Raw genomic sequence first — 24,553 nt, 5'->3', positions numbered from 1 at the left:
TTCTAAACATTGATGAACTCTGGGATCATCCTTCATTCTTTTGTATACATTAACATGCACACCAAGTCTTCCAGCATTGTAAGAATCAAGGGTCCCCATTTCAGCCATTTGATTTTTATGTTCAAGAAGTTCATCTATTTGACTTCTTTTGAAAATATCAATCATGATGCCCTCTTGCTCCAGTCTCTTAGAAGTCTCCTCATTAACAGTTGGGAATTCTGGAGAGCCTTCAGTTCCTCCTCAATCTCTCCTCTAGATACCACATGCTTTTTCTTTTCAAGCTTTTCATTGTGGCAGTGATATCTGGAAATGCTTCAAACTGTGGCTCACTAGCATCAGTACCAACAACCTCTTCTTCTTGCACAATGGCTTCATTACCAAGGGCTTTTTGTGCTTCTTGTGCACTTGCATCAGTACCAAGCACTTTCTTTTCAACCATCTTCTTCCATATCTCCACTTTTTTTTTTCAAGACTAGGGTCAGTCATTTTCTGTAATCCTTTAGGAACACTCTCAGTAACAGTAGCAGACTTTTCCCCCTTGGAATGACACCAGTCCTAGACTTGAGATCATTCCACAATTGATCCAGCATATGTCTATCTAAAGCCCTGAATGTTCTGTCTGCTATTGGAGTGGTAATATTAATAGTCTTTCTGAGTGCAACAACTTTCTTCTTGATAATTTCAAGTTCTTAAGGCAAGTGCTTGGGGAACTCATTTTCAATCATTCTCACAACTTGACGCAACAACCCATCTTGTATACTTCTAAGCACTGACCTAGAGATGTGTTTAGTTAGTTCTTTTAGCATATGATCTGAACTTCCTGACACTTTCACCACTGACGTTACTGATGACTGTACTCTGGTCAAGGGTTGGCCTGCTTTCTAGATGGCTCACTGACTTGTTCAACTTCTGAACATTTTCTTTCAGACCTGCAAGAAGTTGTACAATTTCTGCCTTGACTGTAGTCTGAACAGAAGCTACCAGTTGCTCTTCTACTCCCTGGACTGCCACTTTAAGATTTTCAGAATTTCTGTTTGTGGCAAGTACTAGTTCATTCAACTTTTCAAATACCAGCTTCTCATTCCCAGCAAAAAGGTTCATTTTTGTTGCAAGATTATTTGACAATAAAGATTTAAATTCATAAACAACCTGAGAAGAAGACTGGAGTGATCTGTCCAGATCCTCCACCGTATTCAAAAGGCCCTGGACCTCGGTGGAAGAAGAAATGGAGAGACCACCTGGAGAAGCAAGTTCAGAACTAATCCTGGTTACCATAGAGACTTGTGCCTGGACTCCTTCAGTAGATGTTTCAAATGTTAAAACAGTGGGGTCCAGCACACGATGGTGTTTCAAGTGGTGGAGGTTGAACTGATGAAATTTGGAGGGAACTGGGGTTGAAATATGGTTTATTTGAAGGAAGTGAAGATGGTGGTTGTGGAGGTGGTGCAAAGGTTGATTCTGGTGGCGGTGGTGGAGCATTTAGTGATTCAGGAGGTAGTGGCATATCAGTTGATTTTGGTGGAGGTATATCTGATGCCGCAATATCACTAAGAAAATCCATGTTAGCATCAAAGTTATTATCATCAGACAAAGGTGACTCATCTTCTTCCATACCGGAGCTTCACCAACTGTCTGATCACCAACTTCCCTATTCAAATCAATCTGAGCATCCTGATCAACATTTTCTTGTTCAACAATTAAAGTTCCATCTGCATTTCATGATATCACCAGTCGAAGAATGTGAAACTGGAATTACTAGAGGTAAGGCTCAAGTAACCCTAGTTTGTGCAAGAGTTGTGTCAGAAATATGGCTAAGTACAAGTGATTGTGCTGACACGGACTCTACTGAGAGTTGGGCTGACCCTCTATTTTCTTCATCACTCACCCTACAAGAATATTAGGAGTGGTTTCTTGTGGGTTTTCTCTTGTGACATCTCTATATTCCTGTTGGGAGGAATCTGGATGGCTAGTAACGGTACTAATGGGAGCGACTACATCTCCCATTTTCCTAAGGCGACGAGGTTTATCATTTCTTGGGGTTCACATTCTGCTGAGGGTCAGGAACCACCCGGGTTACTGGTGGAACCATTTCAACATTGAGGACTCTAGTGGGTCCTTCATTATTTTGAAGCCCGCCTGAAGCCTCTTCCAACTCATCTCGTGATGATTCATTGGTTATTTCTTCTCTACGGAAGTGATGAATCATATTTCGAGGTATATTAATCTCACCAGTTGTAGAAACTAATTGGGTGAGATCCCTCAAATAAATGGAACATAGGGTTTCCTGCTCTTACCTTTCATTCGCTCAACCAAGTCATCGAATAAAATATGAGCGAAATCCACTCTATATCCAAACCAGAGATAGTAAGCAATGGTGAGTTGCGTCTGGTTGATTTGATCCAAACCTAATGAAGTTCCTCTAAGGCACTCAACAAAATGAGTGAAAAAATATCTCCATGAGTCTAACAGCTTACTCATGTAGATTGTGCCTTTTCTCTGGAGCTGACCATGTTCATCCAGAATGTCTGTGTGCCCAATCTTCCTGCAAAGATCCCTCAAATTGATGCCAGATGGAAGTATGATGGCCAGCTTATTCTCTGCAAAATAATTCATCCGAAGGGCATCTTTGAGAGAATCAACAGTAAGAGTGAGAGCCTTGGTGCCTTGTTTGAGTGTATAATGGATGGTATTGTCTCTTTTCACATACACAGCTGTGTACCAAAACTCACAAAGATATTCATGGTACATCTTCCCTGGATTTAGGTTTAGGGCACCATATAGAGGACAATTGAGGAAGAAGGAATTCAGTCGTCCAATAATTGAGGTGGCTTCATGGGTTCTTTCTAGTTTCGCCATACAATTATTCATTTTTATCCAGATCGCCTTTGCCTCTAGAGAAATGTGAGGAGCTTTTGTCACAACGGCGACAGGTTTATATTCGGCAGCAAAAAGATTTTTATTTGAGTTGGATTGTCTAAGGGCCATTTTGTGCAATCAAGTAACTTAGAAAAGAAAGAAAAGATGATGTTTTAAGCTTTTCAGGGTTTTGATGAATGATTTATAATGAAAGAGAGTGATGATTGGAATTGAATGAAGAAGAAAGTACATGAAGGAATTTTGGGAGTAAAAACGTTCGAAGTAAATGAAAAAGAAAGTGAAAAAGTGGATATTTATAGAGGAGAGAGAAAGTTTGGAATTTCAAACGGTTATTTTTGAATTTTATTCATTATAATTTTGATCGGTTATGAAATCCGCATTTAATGCATCCCATCACACATAAATGTAGGACAGTTTGACAGCCCACAAAAATAACCAACTTGCACTTTTTGTATTCACAAGGTAAAAATACCATCATTTAGTTTGAAAAATGTCATGCCACGTAGATAGAAACAGTAACTATCCATTCACAAGGTTTGCTTACGTGGCACGCACAATGACCAAGTAAAAAAGAATATTTTGACTAACATACCATGACTCGTTTCAGTGCATCTGGCGATTGACTGGACACTCCATCATCACTGGTGGATTAGTCCAGTGAAACATGCATTGATGGTACACTGGAGGACTTCCAGTAATGTACTAGTGATATTTTCTAGAAAGTTCTTTCAATAAGAAAATAAATTCCCCCTGAAAATAAAAACATTTTAAGGACAAAAATATATGGTCTGAGTCTTTCCTTTGGAATGGTGATCCATAAATCTATCAATGCAAAGATAGTATCACAAAGGCGTTCGATAGTTAAGCTGGTATAGATTTATAAATTTAGAGAATCAAAGAATCCTGCCAGTGTCACAAAGGCGTTCATAACAAGGTTCCAGATTAATGGTTCAACATTCCCAACTCACCAACAAGATGTTCAAAAATTTTTACATCTAGTGGTTTAGTAAAAATGTCAGCGAAAATGGATTTCGATGTCATTTTTTATAATATGATCACGAATGAAACGATACCTAAGGTCAATGTGCTTGGTTTTGGAGTGCATGACTGGATTGTTTGTGATAGCAATGGCACTGCTATTATTAAAAAATATGGGAGTCTTTGAATATTTAATACCATAATCAAGCGTCTGGTTCTTCATCCAGAGTATCTAAGTACAACAACTAGCTGGAGACACATACTCAGCTTCAGTAGTTGACAATGAAACTAAAGTTTGCTTTAGACTGGTCCAACTGACCAGTTTGCCACCAAGGAAATGACATCCATCAGTAGTGGATTTGCTGTCTATCTTACAACCTGCATGATCTGAATCTGAATAACCTATTAGATCCATGCCTGGGCCTTTGGGATACCAAAGGCCTTGATTGGGGACACCCTTAAGGTATTTCAATATGCGCTTTACAACAAGCATATGAGACTCTTTTTTTTGGATTAGACTGATATTTGGCATATAAACATGTTGCAAACATTATGTCTGGTTGATGGTGTGGCAAAAGTTTTTGAGGCTCATTATACTAATTTTCTCAGTCAGCCAAGTATGGTTTCATCTATGAGCCAAACTGATTTACTTACTACTTAGCTTACATTGATTTACTTAACTGATGATGGGGTAAAAGAAGCTATTTTTTCCATTGGTGATGATAAGTTACTGGGACCTGATGGGTTCCCGGTTGCCTTTTTCAAGAGTGCATGGGATATTGTTGGCTCAGATGCCATCTTGGCGGTAAAGGATTTTTTTGTCAGTGGCAAACTTCTTAAGGAAGTGAATCACGCTATTATTACTCTTATTCTTAAGGTGGCTGCTCCCTCTCGAGTTAATGATTATAGACCCATTTCTTTGTATAATGTTCTATTTAAATGTATTACCAAGATTCTAGCTAAGATGATCAACGGATGTTTAGATGAACTGGTGAGTGTAAATCAATCTGCATTTGTTCCGGGTAGGAGGATTATAGATAGTATTCTTCTTACACAAGAGTTAATGCATAACTATCATTTGGATAGGGGCCCTCCTCGAGCTGCTTTGAAAGTTGATATTCAAAAGGCCTATGATACAGTTGACTGGGGTTTTGAAAGGGTACACTGATTGGTTTTGGTTTTCCTGCGCAAATGGTGCATTGGATAATGGAATGTATGACCACTACTTTGTACTCGATTAATATTAATGGTCATTTACGTGGTTTCTTTCATGGACAAAGGAGATTGCGGCAGGGTGATCCTTTATCTCCATATCTCTTTACTTTAGTTATGGAGGTTCATACTCTAAGTCTCCATAGGAATGTGCCGACTTCTAATTCTTTCAGATTTCACCCACATGGAGAAGGTATTATTAATGTATGCTTTGCTGACGATCTTTTTATTTTTATGAGGGGGGATGTGGAGTTAGCTAAGGTTGTTATGGAGTATTTAGAAGTGTTCAAATCTGTTTCTGGCCTATCTCCTAGTCTACCAAAGAAAATTGCCTTTTTTTGTAATGTGTTAAACCATGTGAAAATCTCAATACTTAACATTTTTCCGTTTGAGGAAGGTAGTTTGCTAGTCAGTTACCTGGGGGATCTTTTGGTATCTTCTAGATTGATGTTTCGTGACTGTCGAGAGTTAATTGAAAGGGTGAAGAAAAGGGTTGATGATTGGAAAAACAAATATCTATCCTTTGTTGGTCGTCTACAACTCATAAATTCAGTTATCTCTTCTTTGAATGTGTATTGGTTATCTGTCTTTATTTTGCCTTCTCAGGTCATTCTAGATATTGAACAGATCATGAGAGGCTTTCGATGGAGCTAAGGGCCTTTAAAACGTGGAAAAGCCAAAGTCTCATGGGATGTAGTGTGCCTTCCTAGAGAAGAAGGTGGACTGGGTATTCGTAAACTTGAGCGGTTTAATGTTTCTTTAATTGCTTCTCATATAGGGCGTATTTTATCTTCTCAACGATCACTTTGGGTTCAGTGGATTTATACACATAAATTGAGATGGAGAAGTTTTTGGGAAGTTCAGGCAATGGGAAGTCTTTCTTGGAGCCGGCGGAAAATATTGCAAGTGCGTCAATTAATAACAGAGCACTTATGGTAAAAGATTGGTAATAGGAGGTCTATATCAGCTTGGTATGATGCATGGTGTGATAGCTATCCTTTGATGGATAAAATTAACTCCTAGACTTATTAAAAGTGCAGGTTTTCATATGGATTCTAAAGTATGTGATGTGGTGAATAATGGTAGGTGGATATTCCCGAATAGTTGGAGTTCATGTTTTGTTATTGGAGCTGCTCCTGTCCTTAATGAGCTACGAAGAGATGAACTTCTTTGGAAAGATAAAGATGGCAACTTGGTTGATTTTTCGGTTGGAGTGGCTTGGGAAGATTTATGACCACGAGCTTCTAAAGTTCACTGGTTTTCACTGGTGTGGTTTAATCAGGATATTCCTAAATACTTCTTTGTTTTATGGCTTGTTATCTGACAGTCCACGTATGCACAACTTGTATTTTAATTAACTAGGCAGGAAAGTAAAGAACAAAAAGTAAATGACAAGAACAATAACAAGTTCAAATGCAAAGAATCTAAACAAGTCTAATCATATTTATCATTGATTAAACGATGAATACATGATCTATATTACAACTTGACTTACAAGAATACAAATGAACTAAGTAATTGTTAAGTCTATACACACTAAAAACTTGAACAATTACAATAAATAAAGTGACACACACTTTGTGGTGACAAAACACACTATAAATGGTGCGGCTGTGTTGCTTTATATAAGGGAGGAGTTATAGGGCAACACAGCCTTACAATAATTGTTATAGAATGGTGGTTGTCGACGTCCCAATGGCTCCAAGTACTTGCATGCAGGAGCCTTTGTCTTCTTTACCAAAATGGTAATGAAAGAGAAAACCCTTGTTTGGTCCTAACAGTACCTTTGCCATACAAGGCAAAATACAGTTGGAAGAACCACCATGTGACTTTTGTCTTCATCTTGTTTGAAATCTTCCCGCCTTGACCTACAACTTGGGAAGCAAACCACCCGCTGAAGATAGTCACTGGACTCGCTGATGACTCGCTGACGACCTACGTCAGCGACCAAGTCTGGTCAGCGAATCCTTGACTCAACAATCTCCTCCTATTCGCTGTGAAGACTTGCTAAGTAGATAAGACTTAGAAAAGGAATACCGGAATGGTAGAAAGATGTCTTTTATATAACTTTTAAGCACATTACAAGCTGAAACATAAATCTTTTACAAATTTAAGACATCTAAAGGTTAGCTGCTTCAAACTTCCAGACTTGTTCTTGCCTGGCCATCTTGACTGCTGGGTCATCTCTTCTGTGTGGCTTTATCAATTCTTCATCCAACTTGCTGATGAACCATCTGTTATTGGATGTCTTAGCACACCTTCTTCTTATGCTTATGACGAACCTAGTGGATACCTTTTCAATTTCTACCAAGTTAAAGAACAGCTGATTATTCTGAAAGTTTGTGAAGAATATGCCAGCACGATTCTCCAGTAGTCTCCCTTCTTCAAAGAAGCTTCTTGGAGGAAGTCTGGTGTTCAGCAGGGCATCACCAGTGATAGGAGGAAGGTCAGCAAATAAGGATTGATAGGCTTCTTTTCTTTTTCTTACCCTTTTGCCTGCTGATGAGGAAATTGCTGTGGAGTACCAAACACTTTTCTCAGCATAGGCAGGTCAACCTTAAACTTTGTCTTAGACTCCCTGGCATTCTCAAAGTATTCTTTCAACATCTTTTGGATTTGAGCATAACTGGCAGCCTTTTTGTCCTTCACATCATGTACACTTCAAACCATTCTGAGGCACCAAGAGTGGTTGGTTTGACACCTTCAACAAGTGTTTAGTCTGAGTATCATACCAGGCACGTGGAGCTTGTCTAAGACTATAAAGTTCTTTATCCAGACGATACACCCAGTGGGGATGTCTTTCATCAATGAAACCTGGTGGTTGTTTAACATAAACTTCTTCTTCCAATTTTTCATTAAAAAATGCCCTCTTTACATCCCTCTAGCAGACCTTGAACTGATTATGAGCAGGAAATGCTAAATCAACATCTGATTGGCAATATCCCTGTGCAACCAATCTGGCCTTGTTTCTAACAACATGGCCATCTTTATCTACCTTGTTCCTGAAGACCCATCTAGTTCCAATTGGTTCTTTCTTACCAACTAGAGAAGGAACCAGATACCAAACTTGTTCCTCTCAAACTGGTGTAGCTCTTAGCTATCACCCAACTTGGATCTTCCATAGCCTCGTCAATCTTTTTCGGTTCTACCAGTGATAGGAAGCTGACATACAAACATTGTTCACTGGAGGCTCTTCTGGTCTGAACCCCTCTACTGGAGTCACCTATGATCTGATCAATAGGGTGAGCTTTTGTCCACTTAAAGTAATGACTAGAATTATTTCTGACAACAATATCAGTGCAAGTATTCAGTTGATTTCCCTCTGGTGTTGCTTCAGGAAGAGGATCTTGGCAGACTATTTCAACATCTTTATCTGAATCAGTAAAATCACGATTTTCATCATGAAATTCTTCATTTGAATGGATTTTCTGGAGTATTGGTTTAGTATCAACTGAAAATGATACTAGAGGAGGAGTATGTACATCTGAGCCAATAACAAGTTCACTGGGTTGTTTGAAACTTATTGAAGGATAGAAAGGAGTTATACTTGGGGGGGGGGGGGTTTATAGTTTGAACAGGTTCCAGATCAGGATGACAAGAAACTTCTTTAGGTGAATCTTTATTGTAGTTGATAGGATCAGATTCACAGAAGACAATTGGAATTACTGGGGGAGAATCAAGGGCATGCTTTTTATTGATTGTATTATTTGATTCATCAAATGTGACATGTATTGACTCATGAACCTTCTCCAGTCTCTTGTTGTAGACTCTGAAGGCTTTGCGAATAACTGAATAGCCTAAGAAATACCCTTTATCAACTTTGGCATCAAATTTTCCTAACTGATTGGAGTCGTTCAGGATGTAAACTGGACATCCAAAAACGTGAAAATAACCAATATTTGGTTATCTATTTCTTAACACTTCATAGGTTGTCTTCTTGTGTTGCTTCACATAGACAGACCGGTTCTGGGTGTAGCAAGCAGTAGCAATTGCTTTAGCCTAGAAACTGGTAGGAAGACCAAATTCAGCCAGCATACTCCTGGCAGCTTCTATCAGCGTTCGATTATTCCATTTTACAACTCCATTCTGCTCGGAGTTCTCGCTGAAGAGAAATTCTGGGAGATACCAGTGTCAGTACAGAATGACTCCAGTATAGTATTCTGGAATTCTATTCCATTGGCACTTCTTAACTGACACACTTTTCGCTTATATTTGAGTTCAATTTACTTGATAAGAGCGATGATTTCAACAGCAACTTCACTTTTTGTTAGTGCATGATTCTCAGTGACATGAGCATTCTAGATATGTGAAGTATATTTGTTTATATATTCAAGTCTTGTAATTTTCTTGTAATTACCGTTTGTCAATAATATTACCCTGGCATATATAGTTGATCCAATTAGGATCCTTTTATGTTTACAAGTTTGTTTATTATTTATATTTTGCAGGTTTTAGACATAACATGTAAAGAGTCATTAAGTTAATATTGTTTCTGCATTTAACAGCAGTTGAGTCATTAACTTAATGTACTTCCAAAGGGAAGATAAGATAATTGTGTTTCTGCGTTTTAACAGCAGGATAAACATTATCTTAAATGCACACTTCCAATAGGTAATATAGGCGACGTTGTTTCTGCGTACTCACAGCAGTAGAAATGTTGTCGAAAGCTAATGTTGTTTCTGCGTATATTTACAGCAGTTGAAACATTAGTGAGTTAATGTCGGTTTTGCGTCTTGACACCAGTAAAGACATTAACTCTGAGTGTAATGTCGGTTCTGCGTCTTGACAGCAGTATAGACATTAACTCAACATATCCTAAGTGTTATTTGAGGGTTCTTAGGAACAAGCAAAAGTTTGCTTGTTCAAATAAGAACACTCAAATGGTTATTTGAGAGTTTCCAAGAAACAAGTTGCAAAAGTATGCTTGTTCATATGAACTCAAATGGTTTGAGAGTTTCTGTGGAAATAAGCAAAAGTATGCTTAACCACAAGAACTCTCAAACGGTTTGTGTGTTCAAGGAAACGCGCAAACAGGCCAAAACCCTAATGGGCTTGGGCTTAAAGAAACACGCAAACCCAATAGGAATTTGCGTGTTCCTGGCCGCGCCTATATAAATGGGTGTGTGTCTTGCGTGTTCTTCAAGAGTGTCAAAAGAGAAACGAGCAAATCCTAGAGAGAGAAAACTAAGAACACGCATAGTCTTGTCTTGTGGGTGATACTCGTCTCGTGCACGAACCGCAAACACACACCCGACCCCCGAACGGCTCGTAGACCGCAGATTACCACGTGTTTGGTAAGGTGCGTCCGGAGAGCCGTTCCCCCGAGTGTTTATATTCACGCAAAAAGATTTATATATATAGTGTTATATATGTCATCTAAAGGTTGATATAAAAACCGTGGGTTATCTCGAGGAATTTTCGCACCTCGACATATCCTTAAGTTAATCTCGGTTCGATAGAAGTACAAGACCCGAGGGACTTACAACTGGTATCAAAGCCATAGGTTTTTATAACCTTGATTAGAGATTGACAATGGTTTTTGGTATCCCTTTTTGCGTGATTTTAGGAGAAGATTACTCTTTGGGCACGTTTTTGGAATAAAGGTTCAAACTTGTTGCCAAAAATAGATTAATCTAAATCCTAGTAACACTTTCTCATAGTTTCGTCGATCCTTGAGCAATATTGGGTTCGGGATCTAAGAAATTGTGTAAAAGTGGTGTTTTGTGTGTTCTTGAAAAAGTGTACTTTGCGTGTTCTTGCATAGTAACTTTTTTTTGCGCGTTTTGATATTACCAAGGCTTATGAGTGTTTTTGTGTTTTGTTTGTTCTTGAAATTTTGAGAGTTCTTGAGATTTTGTGTGTTTCTTGAATTTTGCGTGTTCCTAGTGTTTTACGTGTTCTCTAATACTTTGCGTGTTTCATTTGCGTGTTCTTGTACGTTGCGTGTTCTTTTATTGAACATTATATACAATGGCCGCAGACTATCTTAATCAATTAATACTAATGGATCATGAGACCGGTAAGGGTAATTTACCACCTAAACTGATGATCATTGAGCAATACTTTTCTTGGAAAGGTCGATTCAAATCCTTTATGCAATTCACCGATATAAGAATGTGGACTTGTATGACAGAAGGATATAAAGCCCCAATATATGAGGACAATGGCGTTACCAAAGTATATGCTTATCATGATATGACTGAATCTGATAAAAAAATTATATGAGGCAGAGAAAAAAGGCACTATCATGTTTAAAAATGTCATTGCCACAAGAAATATTACATTTATTTAATGGATTCAATACATCAAAAGAACTTTGGCTAGCATTAAAAACTCACTGTGAAGGGGATGAAACACTTAAAAAGAATAGAAGAGACCTTCTAAAGCATCAGTATTGTAAGTCCCCCGGGTCTTACCGAACCGAGATTAACTTAAGGATATGTCGAGGTGCGGAATCCCTCGAGATAACTCACTGTTACTATATCTACCTTTTATGATATATATATATATCACCCTATATAGGGTAACACTCCGGTGAGAACACTTTTAATATAAGACGGTGAGAACACTTAAAAACATCATTTTGGTGCATTAAAAGTCCATAAAACTAACATAGTGCTTAACTAATTATCGTTATTTAAGTGTTTAACAACACATTGATCTATCAAAATTAAAAAAAATCACGGTTTATTTTTGTACATAATGATGCATCCAACAAAAAACGTGATTTTTTCGATTTTGACGGATTAATGTGTTGTTAAACACTTAAATAATGATAATTAGTTATGCACTATGTCAGTTTTATGGACTTTTAATGCATCAATATGTAGTTTTTAAGTGTTCTCATTTGTTCTCATTTTAATTTGGTTCTCATTTGATAGCCACCATATATATATATATATATCCTTTTGCATGAATATAAACACCCGTATTTGGTTATATAGTGAAACGGCTCTCCGGACAAACTTTACCAACCACCGTGGCAACTTAAGTCTACGAGCCGTCCAAATCGGGTGTGTGTTTGTAGTTTGTGCATGAGTCGAGAACCCACAAGATTAAACCGTGTGCGTTTCTAGGTTTTCTCTCTCTAGGTTTTGCTCGTTTCTCTCTCTACACTCTTGTCGGAACACACATACACACACCCTCTAATTATAGGCAAGTGACAAAAACTCTCAAATGGTTTGAGAGTTCTTATGTCAAGCCCATTAGGGTTTTGGCATAGATTGAGAGTTCTTGTGTACAAGCATACTTTTACTTGTTTCCATAGAAACTCTCAAACCATTTGAGAGTTCTTATGAACAAGCATACTTTTGCTTGTTCTTCAGAAACTCTCAAATGACCATTTGAGTGTTCTATCCACATGTAACTAATTGCTAGTTCCCGAGAAAACTCAAATAATACTTAGGAATATTAGAGTTAATGTCTTCACTGCTGTCAAGACGCAGAACCGACATAACACTTTGAGTTAATGTCTTAACTGCTGTCAAGACGCATAACTGACATTAACTCCGCCAATGTTTCTACTGTAGTAAATATACACAGAAACAACATTAGCAGTGACAATGTTCTTCTACTACTGTAAATACGCAACAACAACATCGTCAATATTACCTATAGGAAGTACATATTTAAGATACAGTTTCTCCTGCGGAAACACAATTATCTTAACTTCCTTTTGGAAGTACATTAAGTTAATATTTCAACTGCTGTAAAACGCAGAAACAATATTAACTTAATGACTCTTTACATGTTATGTCTAGAACCTGCAAAATACATATAATAAACAAACACATAAACATAAATGGATCCCAATATGATCAACAATATATGCCAAAGTAATATTATTGACAAACGGTAATCACAAGATAAATTACAAGACTTGGATATATATATGAAAATATATGTAACACATTTAGAATGCTTGTCATTGAGAAAATGCACTAACAGTCTCCCCCTTGACATTAGCATCTAGATGTGACCTTCAAGTCTTCGTTTGTCATCCTAAGTGCTGGCCAAAAACCTTGTCATTAGGAACTTCAGGTGTTGCCTCCACTGGAATCCTGCTCTTCTTTTCAATCGACTCAGCCGTTCCCGACTCCTTATTTGAGTCTAACCCTGATTGATTGTCTACCACAACCTTGCCCTTTGCAATGGTCGATAGTAGAGATAGCTCATTTGATCCCTTCTCCTTCGGATCAAGAAGATCAAGTAATGCATCAAAGTATGCACACTTATCTTGAGCTGGATAGACAGATGGATCTTTGAGCATGCTCCCATACTCATCAAAATTGAAGTACGCAGCAATGTCGTCCAGGAGTTCACTCCCAACTTCTTCCTCTATAGTTGGTTTGACCCAAATGCTGACTCCTACTCCTCTAGTCGGTTGTTCCTAGATACCAGCCACTTCCTCTACGAGCAGTGGATTAGATGAAGGAGCACCAACTTGGCCTGATGAACCTTGTTGTCCTTGCTCCCCCTAAGCTGCATTGACGTTTGAGGTCGAAAATCTCTTAATCTCCTCCTGTTGTCTAGAACCGCTTGGATCCTCATCCTCATCATTCCTTTGATGATGTTTGAGAGTATCCTCCTTGCATCCAGACTTCTCCCCCTGAGATTCAAGATTTTTGATCTTGTTGTGCAGCTTAGCAAACCTCTTACCTAAGCTCTCAAGATGCTTAGCCTGACCTTTTAGCAATCTATGGTGCACCCCAACGGAACCAACAATCCTATTAATAGAGTTGATTGTTGCTTCTTGGGCTTCTTGTAGGTCATACTGGTTGTTCTCTAGCTCTAGGTGACTTTGTCTTATGAGGTCAGTATCTCTTCGGTGTGACTGTTCGTTACCTTTAAGCTTGTCAGACATGCCTGCAACTAGAGCTTTCATCCGCTGGACGTCCTCAGCTAACTTGGATACTCTTTCCTTGTTAATCTGAGCAACTCCTTGTTGTGAAGAAAGTCACTAATGGTCTTGTTGTAGACGATAGAGTCGTCGACGAAGACATGATTGGTGTTGTTGTTGAGCTGCTAGGTCTTGCAGTCATCAAGACTGGTCTATCTCCAATCTTGATTTCCTAAAAGTCTTACTATGTTGGGAGGTGACTGGTCATCATCTGCACCAACCAGTGATACCACAGCTGTTTGATGACCGGCGGACTGATATGAACTTGAGGAGTTGATGGTGCTGCTGAACTCGAGGAAGATGCACCAATCAATCCTGTACCTATATTGTCTGAATGGAGAGGTCTTTCAGTCGTAGCTTCCGTTAAGTCCTGTGCAGGCTCTTGAACACTCTGTGCTGGCTCATCCAAATCTTGTCTTGTCTCTTCCACTTCAGAAAATATGTCTCTTCAATGAGCCCAAGAGACTCATTTACATTAGACACCTCAGTGTCCTGACGTTATCTCTTTCTGCTGAGACTTCGCCCTGACATAGAGGGATCTTCTTCTTCTACAGCTGTCTGGGAATCAGCTTCAGCCATGGGGAGATCAACTGCTGCAGACATACTACCAACACCTTGACCTATGGGTACTCTGCCAGTAGCATTATCCTGACCATCATCCCCGTCATCATCTCCATCGTCATCCCCGTTACCTCTTTCTCCTTGGTTGACATCTCCTCCAATGTCATCAGTAGCGTCGTCTTGGTTATCTATAACCATATCGTCGACGTACTCTGCATCCAAATCCCTATCGTCAACATCCATGTTGACTTCTTGGTTTTGTGCAAGAAGTTGTTCAACAACGATTTCAGGATTTGCTTCAGCAGCTTCTTCCTGGACCAACAACACTTGAGGAGCCTCTGCTGCAGCTGGAGGTGATTGTTCTGGTTGTTTTTGTTTTTGTTGTATCATTGGTGCAACGGGAGGTTGTGGAGGGATCAGCTGTGGAGCAACAGCAAAATCATATTCGACATCAGAATCCTCATGCGCAAATCCATTATGTTCTGGAGCAACATAAGCGGAACTAACAAGCACATCAAAGAGGTTTCTGTCCCTCGGTTGAGCCTGTTGTGGAAGATTTCCACGGTATCTATAACTATCGGTAAAGATACGGTTAGGCATCGTAGTCACCGATTCAGTGGGACCTTTCGGAACAAGATTGGGTAGTCGAGCAATTATGATAAGCATCACGAACCTCGGATACATCAGAAATCTCTCATCTTCCCTTGCCCTTATCTGCCTGCTCATCTCATTAAAGATATAACGAGAGAAGATATAAGGCTTGTTCAGCACCAAAGATATCACTTGTGATTGGGTTTCGACATTCAATGAGTCATAACCAGACTTCTTATTGCTCAGAGCAACAAGTATCACATGTGAATTGAAAAGAATTTCCATCTGTCCATCAAATAGTTCTTCTTAAACGTGTTCCAGTTAGCAGGACCGACATACCCCGTTCTTCTGAATGCTCCCAATCTAAGTGCTTGGGGATATGTGGTTGGACCATTCACTCCTCCCTCTTGGTCATCAGTTCCCAAGTCAAGAATACCAATCAAGTCAGAGGCAGTGAACTGGAAGGTCTGATTATTCACCCTCGCTTTAATACTTGGGATAGCACCGGGTAACAATCTTGCAGATGCCCAAAATTGACTTAAGAAAGTCAGATAGATAACTGGGTCAGCTGTGAGAACATGTCTGATTCTTGACTATTGCAGAAATTCAAGAATCCTAACAAATCTCCCAGCATTAGCTTGGTTTACATCCAAATTAATCAAATAATTATGATTGTTGTGAAAGTGTCTCTCAGCCATCTGCACAAAGATACAAACAACAACCAAACAAACGGTTAGCAACAACAAATATGGTCGAACTTTAAAAGTGTTAACATTTTCAAAAACCCTTGAAACACATAGTTTCATCGGTTCGGTTATCAACTTCAATTATCAACAACTAAGTTGAACAATAAAATCCTTAACGTTTTCTAGGATAGTGAAGCCATTTGTTTCATAATCCGCTTAAAACGTCACCAAATTTTAACGAATCAACAAGTCGAAATTAAAACTTTTATTGTTTTCTAAAGTCGCGAAACCATTTGTTTCATAACCTTCAAAAACCTTTAGTTTTAATAAGTGACACTTGGAACTTTATTAAAATTTAACCGAAAACCATTTGTTTTACTTAAATTTTAAAGTTCAAAATTATAAGGCAATTCGTAATTTCTAATTTAACTTATTCAAAGTTTTTCCCATTTTGAAAATTTTCCGAAGTCCTAGAACAAGCGAATTCCTTATACACACACATATGGTGTCCATATACACATATGGTGTCGGGTTTGACTGGATAGTATGTGTTTTGTTTCATATTTTACTTATTTTAAAATTTTTCTAATTTAAAATTTTTAGAAGTCATGAAACACGCATATGGAGTAACAACACGAAAATGGTGACAAAACACGCAAATGGTGTATTTTACTTTGAAACACGCATATCTGGTCAAATGCGCGTTTGACCTTGATGACGTCATCAAGAACACGCAAATTCTGGAAGCGTTTGAAGATGACTTTCTGCGTTCCCAAGAACACGCATCTGGTGATGAACACGCATATGGTGAAGAACATGCATATGGTGAAGAACACACATATGGCTGTTCATCTTCTCAAAACACAATCCAGTCGATTTAAACCCAAAAACCTCTAAATCTGATACGATTAGCTTCGTATTAGTCCGATTTAAATGTTTATTGCTTCCATTTCTTCATCCATTTCATGTTAATAGTCCCATTTAATGGTCTTATGTTCGAAAAAGAAAACCCTGAATATTTGGTCATTCAAACACGAAATTTGGACTTAGAAAACTTGTAAATCATATACCTTTGTTCAATAAGTGTTAATATATGTGTTTCTTGTGTCTAAAACACGTATAGATCAAGTCTTATGAATCGAAGGTGTGTATAGTGCTTGAACAGGGAACGCGCAAATGGAGGTTTTGAAGAACACGCAAATGATTTTAAGATAAAATCATTAAATGTGTGTCATCTTCTTTATATACTCACACAAACACGCAAACCCTAAGACACATACACAAGTACGCATGTCTGGCCCATTGTGCCAAAACACGCAAATGCGATCCATTAGTATAAACGCGCATATGTTAGCCCATTATGCTAGAACACGCAAATTTAAGCCCACTTGACAAACGCGCAGCCCTTTTTGCAAAACACGCATATGATGTCCACTTGGCTAAACACATAAATGAGACCTTAATAAGTTAAACTCGCAAATGCACTTTTACTTGACTAGAACACGCAAATTCAACCCTATTGAGAAAATGCGCACATAAAGTTCAAAGTAAAACATGTACATTTATACTAACTTAACAACAATATGCATACTTAACCCTTTTTGTTAAATTATGCATACGAGTTCACTTGGTACATTTTACACATAAAAGTTAAACTTATTTTTCGATTCATGTGAACATTGACTTTCCATAAAGTCAACATTAACAAAGTTGATTAACACTTTGAAAAATTGACACAAAATTTTCTTGAATCCGATATGATTAATAAAAAGAATTCTTTAGAGAACACGATAAAGCCAAATACAAACACTTTTTGTATTATAATTTATCGTATTTTTCTCATTAAAGAAATTCTCGATAAATGTCACAACTTAGACAAATTTACAATATATGATCATTAAATTAAGACCCGATATGTCACTAATTAGTGAAGTACAAAGAATCCTTGTTAAGTATTTGACATTAACAAACATTGAACATAATCAATGCTGTTACATCAATTCAAATACAACAAAAATAAAGATACAAGATTGAATAACACAATAAACAATCTCTCCATTTATATCTTCGTCTCCGTTTAAATTTTGCAGAGCTATTGATGTGTAAGTATATTCTGCTTCCATTTAAGTTTGAGTTTTCTCTATTCCGGACTGGATAGACCCAATTTTCATACACTTTCGAGACTCTTTATCTTAACGGTCGACACACATCCATTAAAGATAAACAATTTTGCGATCACATCAGCAAACTCAAGATATTTATACAACACATGTATTCATCTCAATGATAAATAATTGAACTTGCAAATACTTAAACTGAAACATCACATATATTTTATGACTGATTCTCACAATTAAGATTATAATACAAGTCTTTATCATGTTAGCTCACACATTAAGTATTTTTAATTCAATTATTTAAAATAAATTGCAAATCAAAATATCTGTGAAATATATCAACTTAGTGACTCCGCTTGACCCATTTTGATCGAAACTTTAACTATTTCACTTAATCTTTCGAACAATCTAATTACAAGACCTAATTCGAGGTGTACTAAACACACTCAAAATTTTCTTTTCTTACACTACACCTTTATCACGATACACATTTATTCAGTGTTCACATAGAACACAACTAAGTTCCCCTGGAAACCAAATCCCCTAAATAACATATTCTCTTGTGCAATAGAACCCTTTTATTAAAGTTACAAAATCGATCACAGTAATTTTAGAATCAAAATTACTCTAACAAATCTTGTAATAGTCATGCTTAATACTGTCTTTACGATATACCTTACGAAGCATAAAGTTAAAAAAATCAGTCACAGTAATTTTATGCTCAAAGTTACTCTAACTCATCTTAAAATAGTTATGCTTAATCTGGTATATATAAGTAAGTTTTAGAAAGAGTAATTACTTACAAAAAGATTGGATATAGCAAATGACTAAACTTAAATGCCATATGATTTCCATATCTTTTGCTATAACGACACTCCCTTAAACTGTTTTAGTATGCTGAAGAAGTTTTATAAGGAATAATTACTTACAAGACGATCGGATGTAGCAAATGAGTAAACTTAAATGCCACATGTTTTCTTCATTTTTCTTACGGTAACGACTCCCCCTTAAACTGCTTTGGTACACTAATGTGGCTTTAGAAGGACTAATTACTTACAAGAAGATCGGATGTAGCAAATGAGTAAACTTAAATGCCACATGTTTTCTTCATTTCTCTTGAAGTACCGACTCCCCCTTTATCCATTATTATATTTTTGTGTTGCATTTTCTAAGTTTAAGATGGTTCTTGAGAGATGTTGACTAAGGATTACTCATTCTAGTCATCTGGATTAGCAATACAAAATGCGATCGATCAAAGACCTTAGTGTAACCATCACAAGTAAATCAACTTTGCATATTCATCATAAGATAACAATCATCATGTTATACCAAATGATTTATTAACAAGCATAAATTAAAGTAGGACTTTAAATATATACTCGCTTTTCCCAAATACGTTCTTTTATACACAAATTATAAATAACATACATAGGACTTGCACAATGATTTACAATGAAGAAAATACCACATAAGTACGATAACTTGTTGGAATACATAACTGTAGAATAGAAATTTGAGCTAGATTTGTGCAAAAATGGTGTTAGTGTGTGAAAAGGTGTTTGTGTGTGTTTGGAGGTTGGGGATGAAGATTGAGAGAGAATTGGAGTGGAATGATTGGAATTAATTAAGAAAATGGTGAAAGGCTTACAATTAATGTGTGGAAGGGGGCTATTTATATCATAAATCTAAGTTTCACTAATGCCCCTTCCACATCTAAAATACTTACACTTTAACACCTTTTTTTTATCTCTAACATTCTTCCCCTTGGTGTTGAAATGTAATACATGCATGACAACATCTTTAAATATGAATTTGTTGATGAAGGTCTTCGAAGCTTTCTCATTGTCTTCAAGATCTTCCATCAAACTTGGCTTTACGTCTTTAATCTTCACACTTTTCTTAAAGATGTATCTGTAAGTCTTGAACTTCTCAGGGTATAAGCATTGCGGAAACTTGATCTTTGCCCTTTAGATTTGAACATGAAAGCCTCTTCTTGACAATTTTGACTTTGTCACACTTCCCCTTAATTAATGAATCTCTCTTTTGAAACATTTGGACAAACATCATTTTCATCACAAACTTCCCCTTGATCAAACAATCATATTTGCATACCACCAACGCTTATGTATAGGTTGTACCCGCGGCGTACCCACCACGTTGGCGATAACTATCTTCAAAGAATCAATTTGGGGATCACTTTAGTCAACAATTTATCTTTCTTCCCCTCAACTGATGAATTCTTCTTTCTCCCCATCAAAATTCAAGAACGCACACACACTTGTTCGACTTCATTGTTCTCTTTCTTCACCTCATGATGAATGTGTGGCCACATGTTCATCATGTCTCTTTGAAGTCGAAACTGGGGAATCAACCATTATGAAGTAGTAGTCCAATAAACAACACCTTTAGCCCGGGTTATACACTGACATGTGTATAAACCAACTTCATCGAATCACTTACAAACAACCTTTGGGACCCATTTTTGCTGAGGTCCAATGGTTTTTGTCTTCACATTCCAAATGTAAGTATCATCTATTCGATGAATAGAATCTGCATTCCACGGAGGATAAAAACTTGGCATTGAGGAAAAGTGAATTTTCCGTGGGAGCAGTGGAGAAGCAAAGACATTCACTTTTTGCACTGCAAATGGTTTTGGTGCAAGATCAAATAACTCCCGAAGTGAATATTTGAATGTCCTTGACTCAGTTGACTTGGGCTTATAAACTGACTTTGGCTTAGTCTTTGTCAACTGAGCTTTTGCTTGGGAAATGAATTGAGAGTTGTCTTCAAATGATAAGAATGGAATGAGAGACTGTGTTCCATCAATAGTAGGCTTCAAAGAATACTTTCTATCCTTGAATAAGGCATATTTAGTAAATTGAGAAGCTTTACGTTCAGCATGAGATGAAACTTTGATCTTTGAGCTCTTTGGGATGGACTCAGTGCAAACTTTCTTTGGAGCATCAAGTTCATTTGGAAGTATTGGACTTGCATCATGAGAAACTGAGCCATCATCACTTTGAGTGTCACCAGATGTTAATTGTGTTTGCAATTCCATCTCAAGTTCAGAGATTCTCTTTTGTAGAGATGTTTCATTTGATTGAAATTGCAAACAATTCTCTTCAAGAGTCTTGATTTTGTTGCAAACATCTTGTCTCTCCTTCTCAACTTTGTTCATCTCATCAATGAACTTGCTCCCCATAGTGAAGAAAATGGAGGACTCATTTTGCAACTGAAGTTGAAGACTTAAAATCTTTTCTTGCAAAATAAGTTCTCTTGATTTGCTCTCCAAGATAGTATCATTCAGCTTCTTGTTAGAAGTTTCCAATTCCTTTGATAGACTTGAAATCTTGGACTGCAAAAGATCTTGTTCTTTTTTAACACTTTCCATGTTGGACAATTTTAGATCATTTGTATGTTTGAGCTCTTTGTTTTCTTCTTTGAGATGTTGAACTTCAAATTGGAAATTGTGGTGTTGTTCCAGAATATCAAGAAGCTTTTTCAAGTTAGCTTCTTTTCTTTCACATTTAGCCACAATACAATTTGTAGAAACATATTGAGTACCACATGAGCAAGTTTTAGAAACATGATAATGAATCTCTTTCCAACTTGGTTCTAAGCCTGTTAAATCTTCTAACAAGGAATGAATAGAATCTTTTGTAATTTCGATTGACATTTTATTGAGCAAAGGTGAAATGAAATGAAAGGTAATTGTGATTGAAATTGAAATGAAGAATTAAGAATTGAAAATTTTTGAATTTCAGGTTTCCCTCCAAATTTTGCTGCCGAAATATGTTCTTATGAAACTTTGAATTTCATGTAAACTTTGGATATCATGATCATAGGAAAAATTTGATAATTTCTAAAAATTTTCGCCAAAACCGCGTCGAAAACGCACAAAAACGGACCGAAAATTTTTCGAACGCTAACAAACTTCAAATCTCCATGAATCATGCCATTTTAAGGTCATGGGAAAAAATTATTTTTCCCTCCAAAAGACTTTTTTTTAATTAATTAATGGAATGTAAGACGATCTGAAAGGGATCGTCTAAGGAGAAGTTGTTTTGGAACTTTTGGAAATCAAACGATCTTGAATAATGTAACACCCCGACTAAGGCGGAAACACGAGATGCCACAGAACGACATGGTACAAAAGATTTAAATATAAAACATCGACACAAGTTTTCAAATGACATTCAAATTCAAAATATTACAAGTTCAAGATGACGTCTAAATCCATTACATAACCAAATTCATAATTAAAAAATCAAATGTTTGCAATACTTGTCCAACCAAACAACAAACACATAGAATCCAAGAAGCGGTCCTTGAAGCTACTTACTGCTCTAAACCTGAAAAGCATGAAGAAAAAGTGTCAACTACGAGAGTTGAGTGAGTTCATAGGTTTTAACTAGCAACACATATATATTTCCAACCATATTCAAGGATAATGAGTCTTAAAATTTCCAAGTATTCTCTCAAATAATCATTTCTAAGCGCATATTCAACTTATAATAACCAACATAATAATATTAATATCATCTAGCCACATGGGCATATTTCAAGTAAACTTTGATGAGTAAATGCTTGAGCCACTACTACTACTACCATTTTATCAAGTCCATCAATATATATATAATTCATTTCATAGCACAAGCTGTCAATCAAGTGCCGTATTAATAATAATAGGGTCGTGCCATGGAGACGACCATTCAAATTTAAGGTAGCTAGAACACCGCGTGGTCGGACTGGGAATGATGGCCATCACAAAGGCAACCAAACATCCCACCGTTACACGTTGGGTGGGTGGACAAATCCTAGTTGCGCAACTATCTAACTACAGGCCTCCACTTTCGGAGTAAATAGTAGTGTACCGAAAGAAAACGGGTTGACAGAACTCAAGCTCATCATAAAACATTTATCACATTGAACATACGCAACAATTTGATTTCATAATCATATTATCAAGAATCATTTCATATATATGTATATAAAAGCAATTTCATTTATATATCATGCTTTTCACCTCGATAGTTAAACACATAAAATAGTTTGAAAAGGGGCTATGACTCACTTGATTTGAGAGTGAAAGAGATCTGATCAAAAGTGAGATCTTCGGCTAGTGGTGTCTTTCCTCAAGCAAGCCTAAACCATGGTATTCGAAATATGCACAACGTAAGTGTGTGTTGCATGACTAGTAGTAACCTAGATCATGAGATGTATGCTAGTAGACTTGCCCATCTTTGGTTGTTGTTTAATTATGGAATTCAAGTACATTATGTTATTCACCTCATTTGGTTGGAAGACATTTGGTAGTAAAGGTCATTCATACGATTTTGTTCGGTTATTGAAATTTTGGTAGTTTAACTTTGTTTTATATATATTTTTCATTGCATACTTTGTTTAATAACCATATTTGACATGTGTGTTCTTATAATATTAATGTTGATATATCTTACTGATTTATAATTATTTATATAATTTAATATTATTTAATTAATAATTTACTTATTTTATTGATTTACTAATTAAATAATTCCTTATAATTATTTTTAAGTCCTTAAATTATCTCTAAAATTCATAGATAATTATAGATGGATTATCTACTGATTTCTAAGCCTTTTTATTTGTAATATTGTGATTTTTATATTGATTTGTGCATTATTTCTATTTATTTAATAATAATGATTAATTAGTGACTTTTACTTAATAATTTATTTTTAAATTGTATAGTTTTTGTTCCCTTGCTTGTAATTATTTTTCCCTAGTAGGTTTGGTCACTTTTATCATTGGTTAAGTAGCTTTGATCAGATTCATGGTTTATATAATTTATTTATTAATTTATATATCTTTTAATTACCATTTTAATTCATTAAATCATAGAAATTCTTACAAATCACTACAAGAGTTTTAGTCTGAAAATTCCAGGCCTTTTTGGCAACTTATATCAACACAAATTCATATCAATTCAACCTCTCTTGTGTCTTGCTTAAATTGAGGACTTTATAATTAAAAATCGTTTACCGAAATAGTGATTTTAGCCTCATTTCTTAAGCTATAAAGGTACTTCAAAATGGATTTTCATTCTTAACTCAAATATTACAGTAATTTCATCATATTTTGTTGGTTCAAGTCGTGATAGTGGTGGTGGTGTGATATGTGTAATTTTGTGCTTTTGGTTAGTGATTTATTGACCCGAAAAAGTGATTTTTGAGCTAATTCTTGCCATACATCAAGGGACTTGCATTTTATACATTTGGTATATCATATTTCCAGTAGGTTTGTCATGTTTTCATGCTCAAAATATTATGGTGCATGTGTGTGCTCAAAATGCATTTTTACAAGTTTTCGGTTTACGATTTCAAGCATATTTTAACTTGTTTTGATCCAAGCTTTATACTTTTGATATTTTATAAAAAAATTTCCAGAATATTAACTTCAAGATTAACATATTTTCAGTTAATACAAGTCTCTAACCATCTCATAATCCAAACAACAATCCAACCTTCTTAAATCTAACATGCATGCACTTAAATCAATACTTTTTAACATAAATCTTTATCCATCTCAAATCCATCAACATGAAAACATATTTTTATGAAATATTCCAGAAATATATGTACAAATATTAT

The 24,553-nt window shown here is 36.5% G+C and overlaps 1 protein-coding gene across 1 annotated transcript; it reads right to left on the bottom strand.

Annotated features, from left to right (window-relative positions):
• Window positions 1–786: 786 nt before the first annotated feature.
• On the bottom strand, window positions 787–1,612 carry LOC122601275 (pectinesterase inhibitor 10-like). Its single transcript, XM_043774039.1, has 2 exons — window positions 1,324–1,612; window positions 787–1,238 (listed from the first exon to the last, which is right to left on the bottom strand). Exons 1-2 carry the CDS (start codon window positions 1,610–1,612, stop codon window positions 787–789), a joined length of 741 nt encoding a protein of 246 aa, XP_043629974.1.
• Between the last annotated feature and the right edge of the window lie 22,941 nt (window positions 1,613–24,553).

This window comes from Erigeron canadensis, chromosome 5 (assembly GCF_010389155.1).
Source record: "Erigeron canadensis isolate Cc75 chromosome 5, C_canadensis_v1, whole genome shotgun sequence".
Classification (NCBI taxonomy): Eukaryota; Viridiplantae; Streptophyta; class Magnoliopsida; order Asterales; family Asteraceae; genus Erigeron; species Erigeron canadensis.
Note: the sequence above shows the minus strand (reverse complement) of the source record. Positions and strands in the feature narration are given on the sequence as shown.

Excerpts from the sequence above, each read along its gene's own strand:
- LOC122601275 (XM_043774039.1), bottom strand. The coding sequence starts at position 1,612 with ATGGAAGAAGATGAGTCACCTTTGTCTGATGATAATAACTTTGATGCT. Across the intron at positions 1,239-1,323 it reads ATCGTGTGCTGGACCCCACT|GTGGTCTCTCCATTTCTTCT; the intron begins GTTTTAACATTT and ends TTGCTTCTCCAG.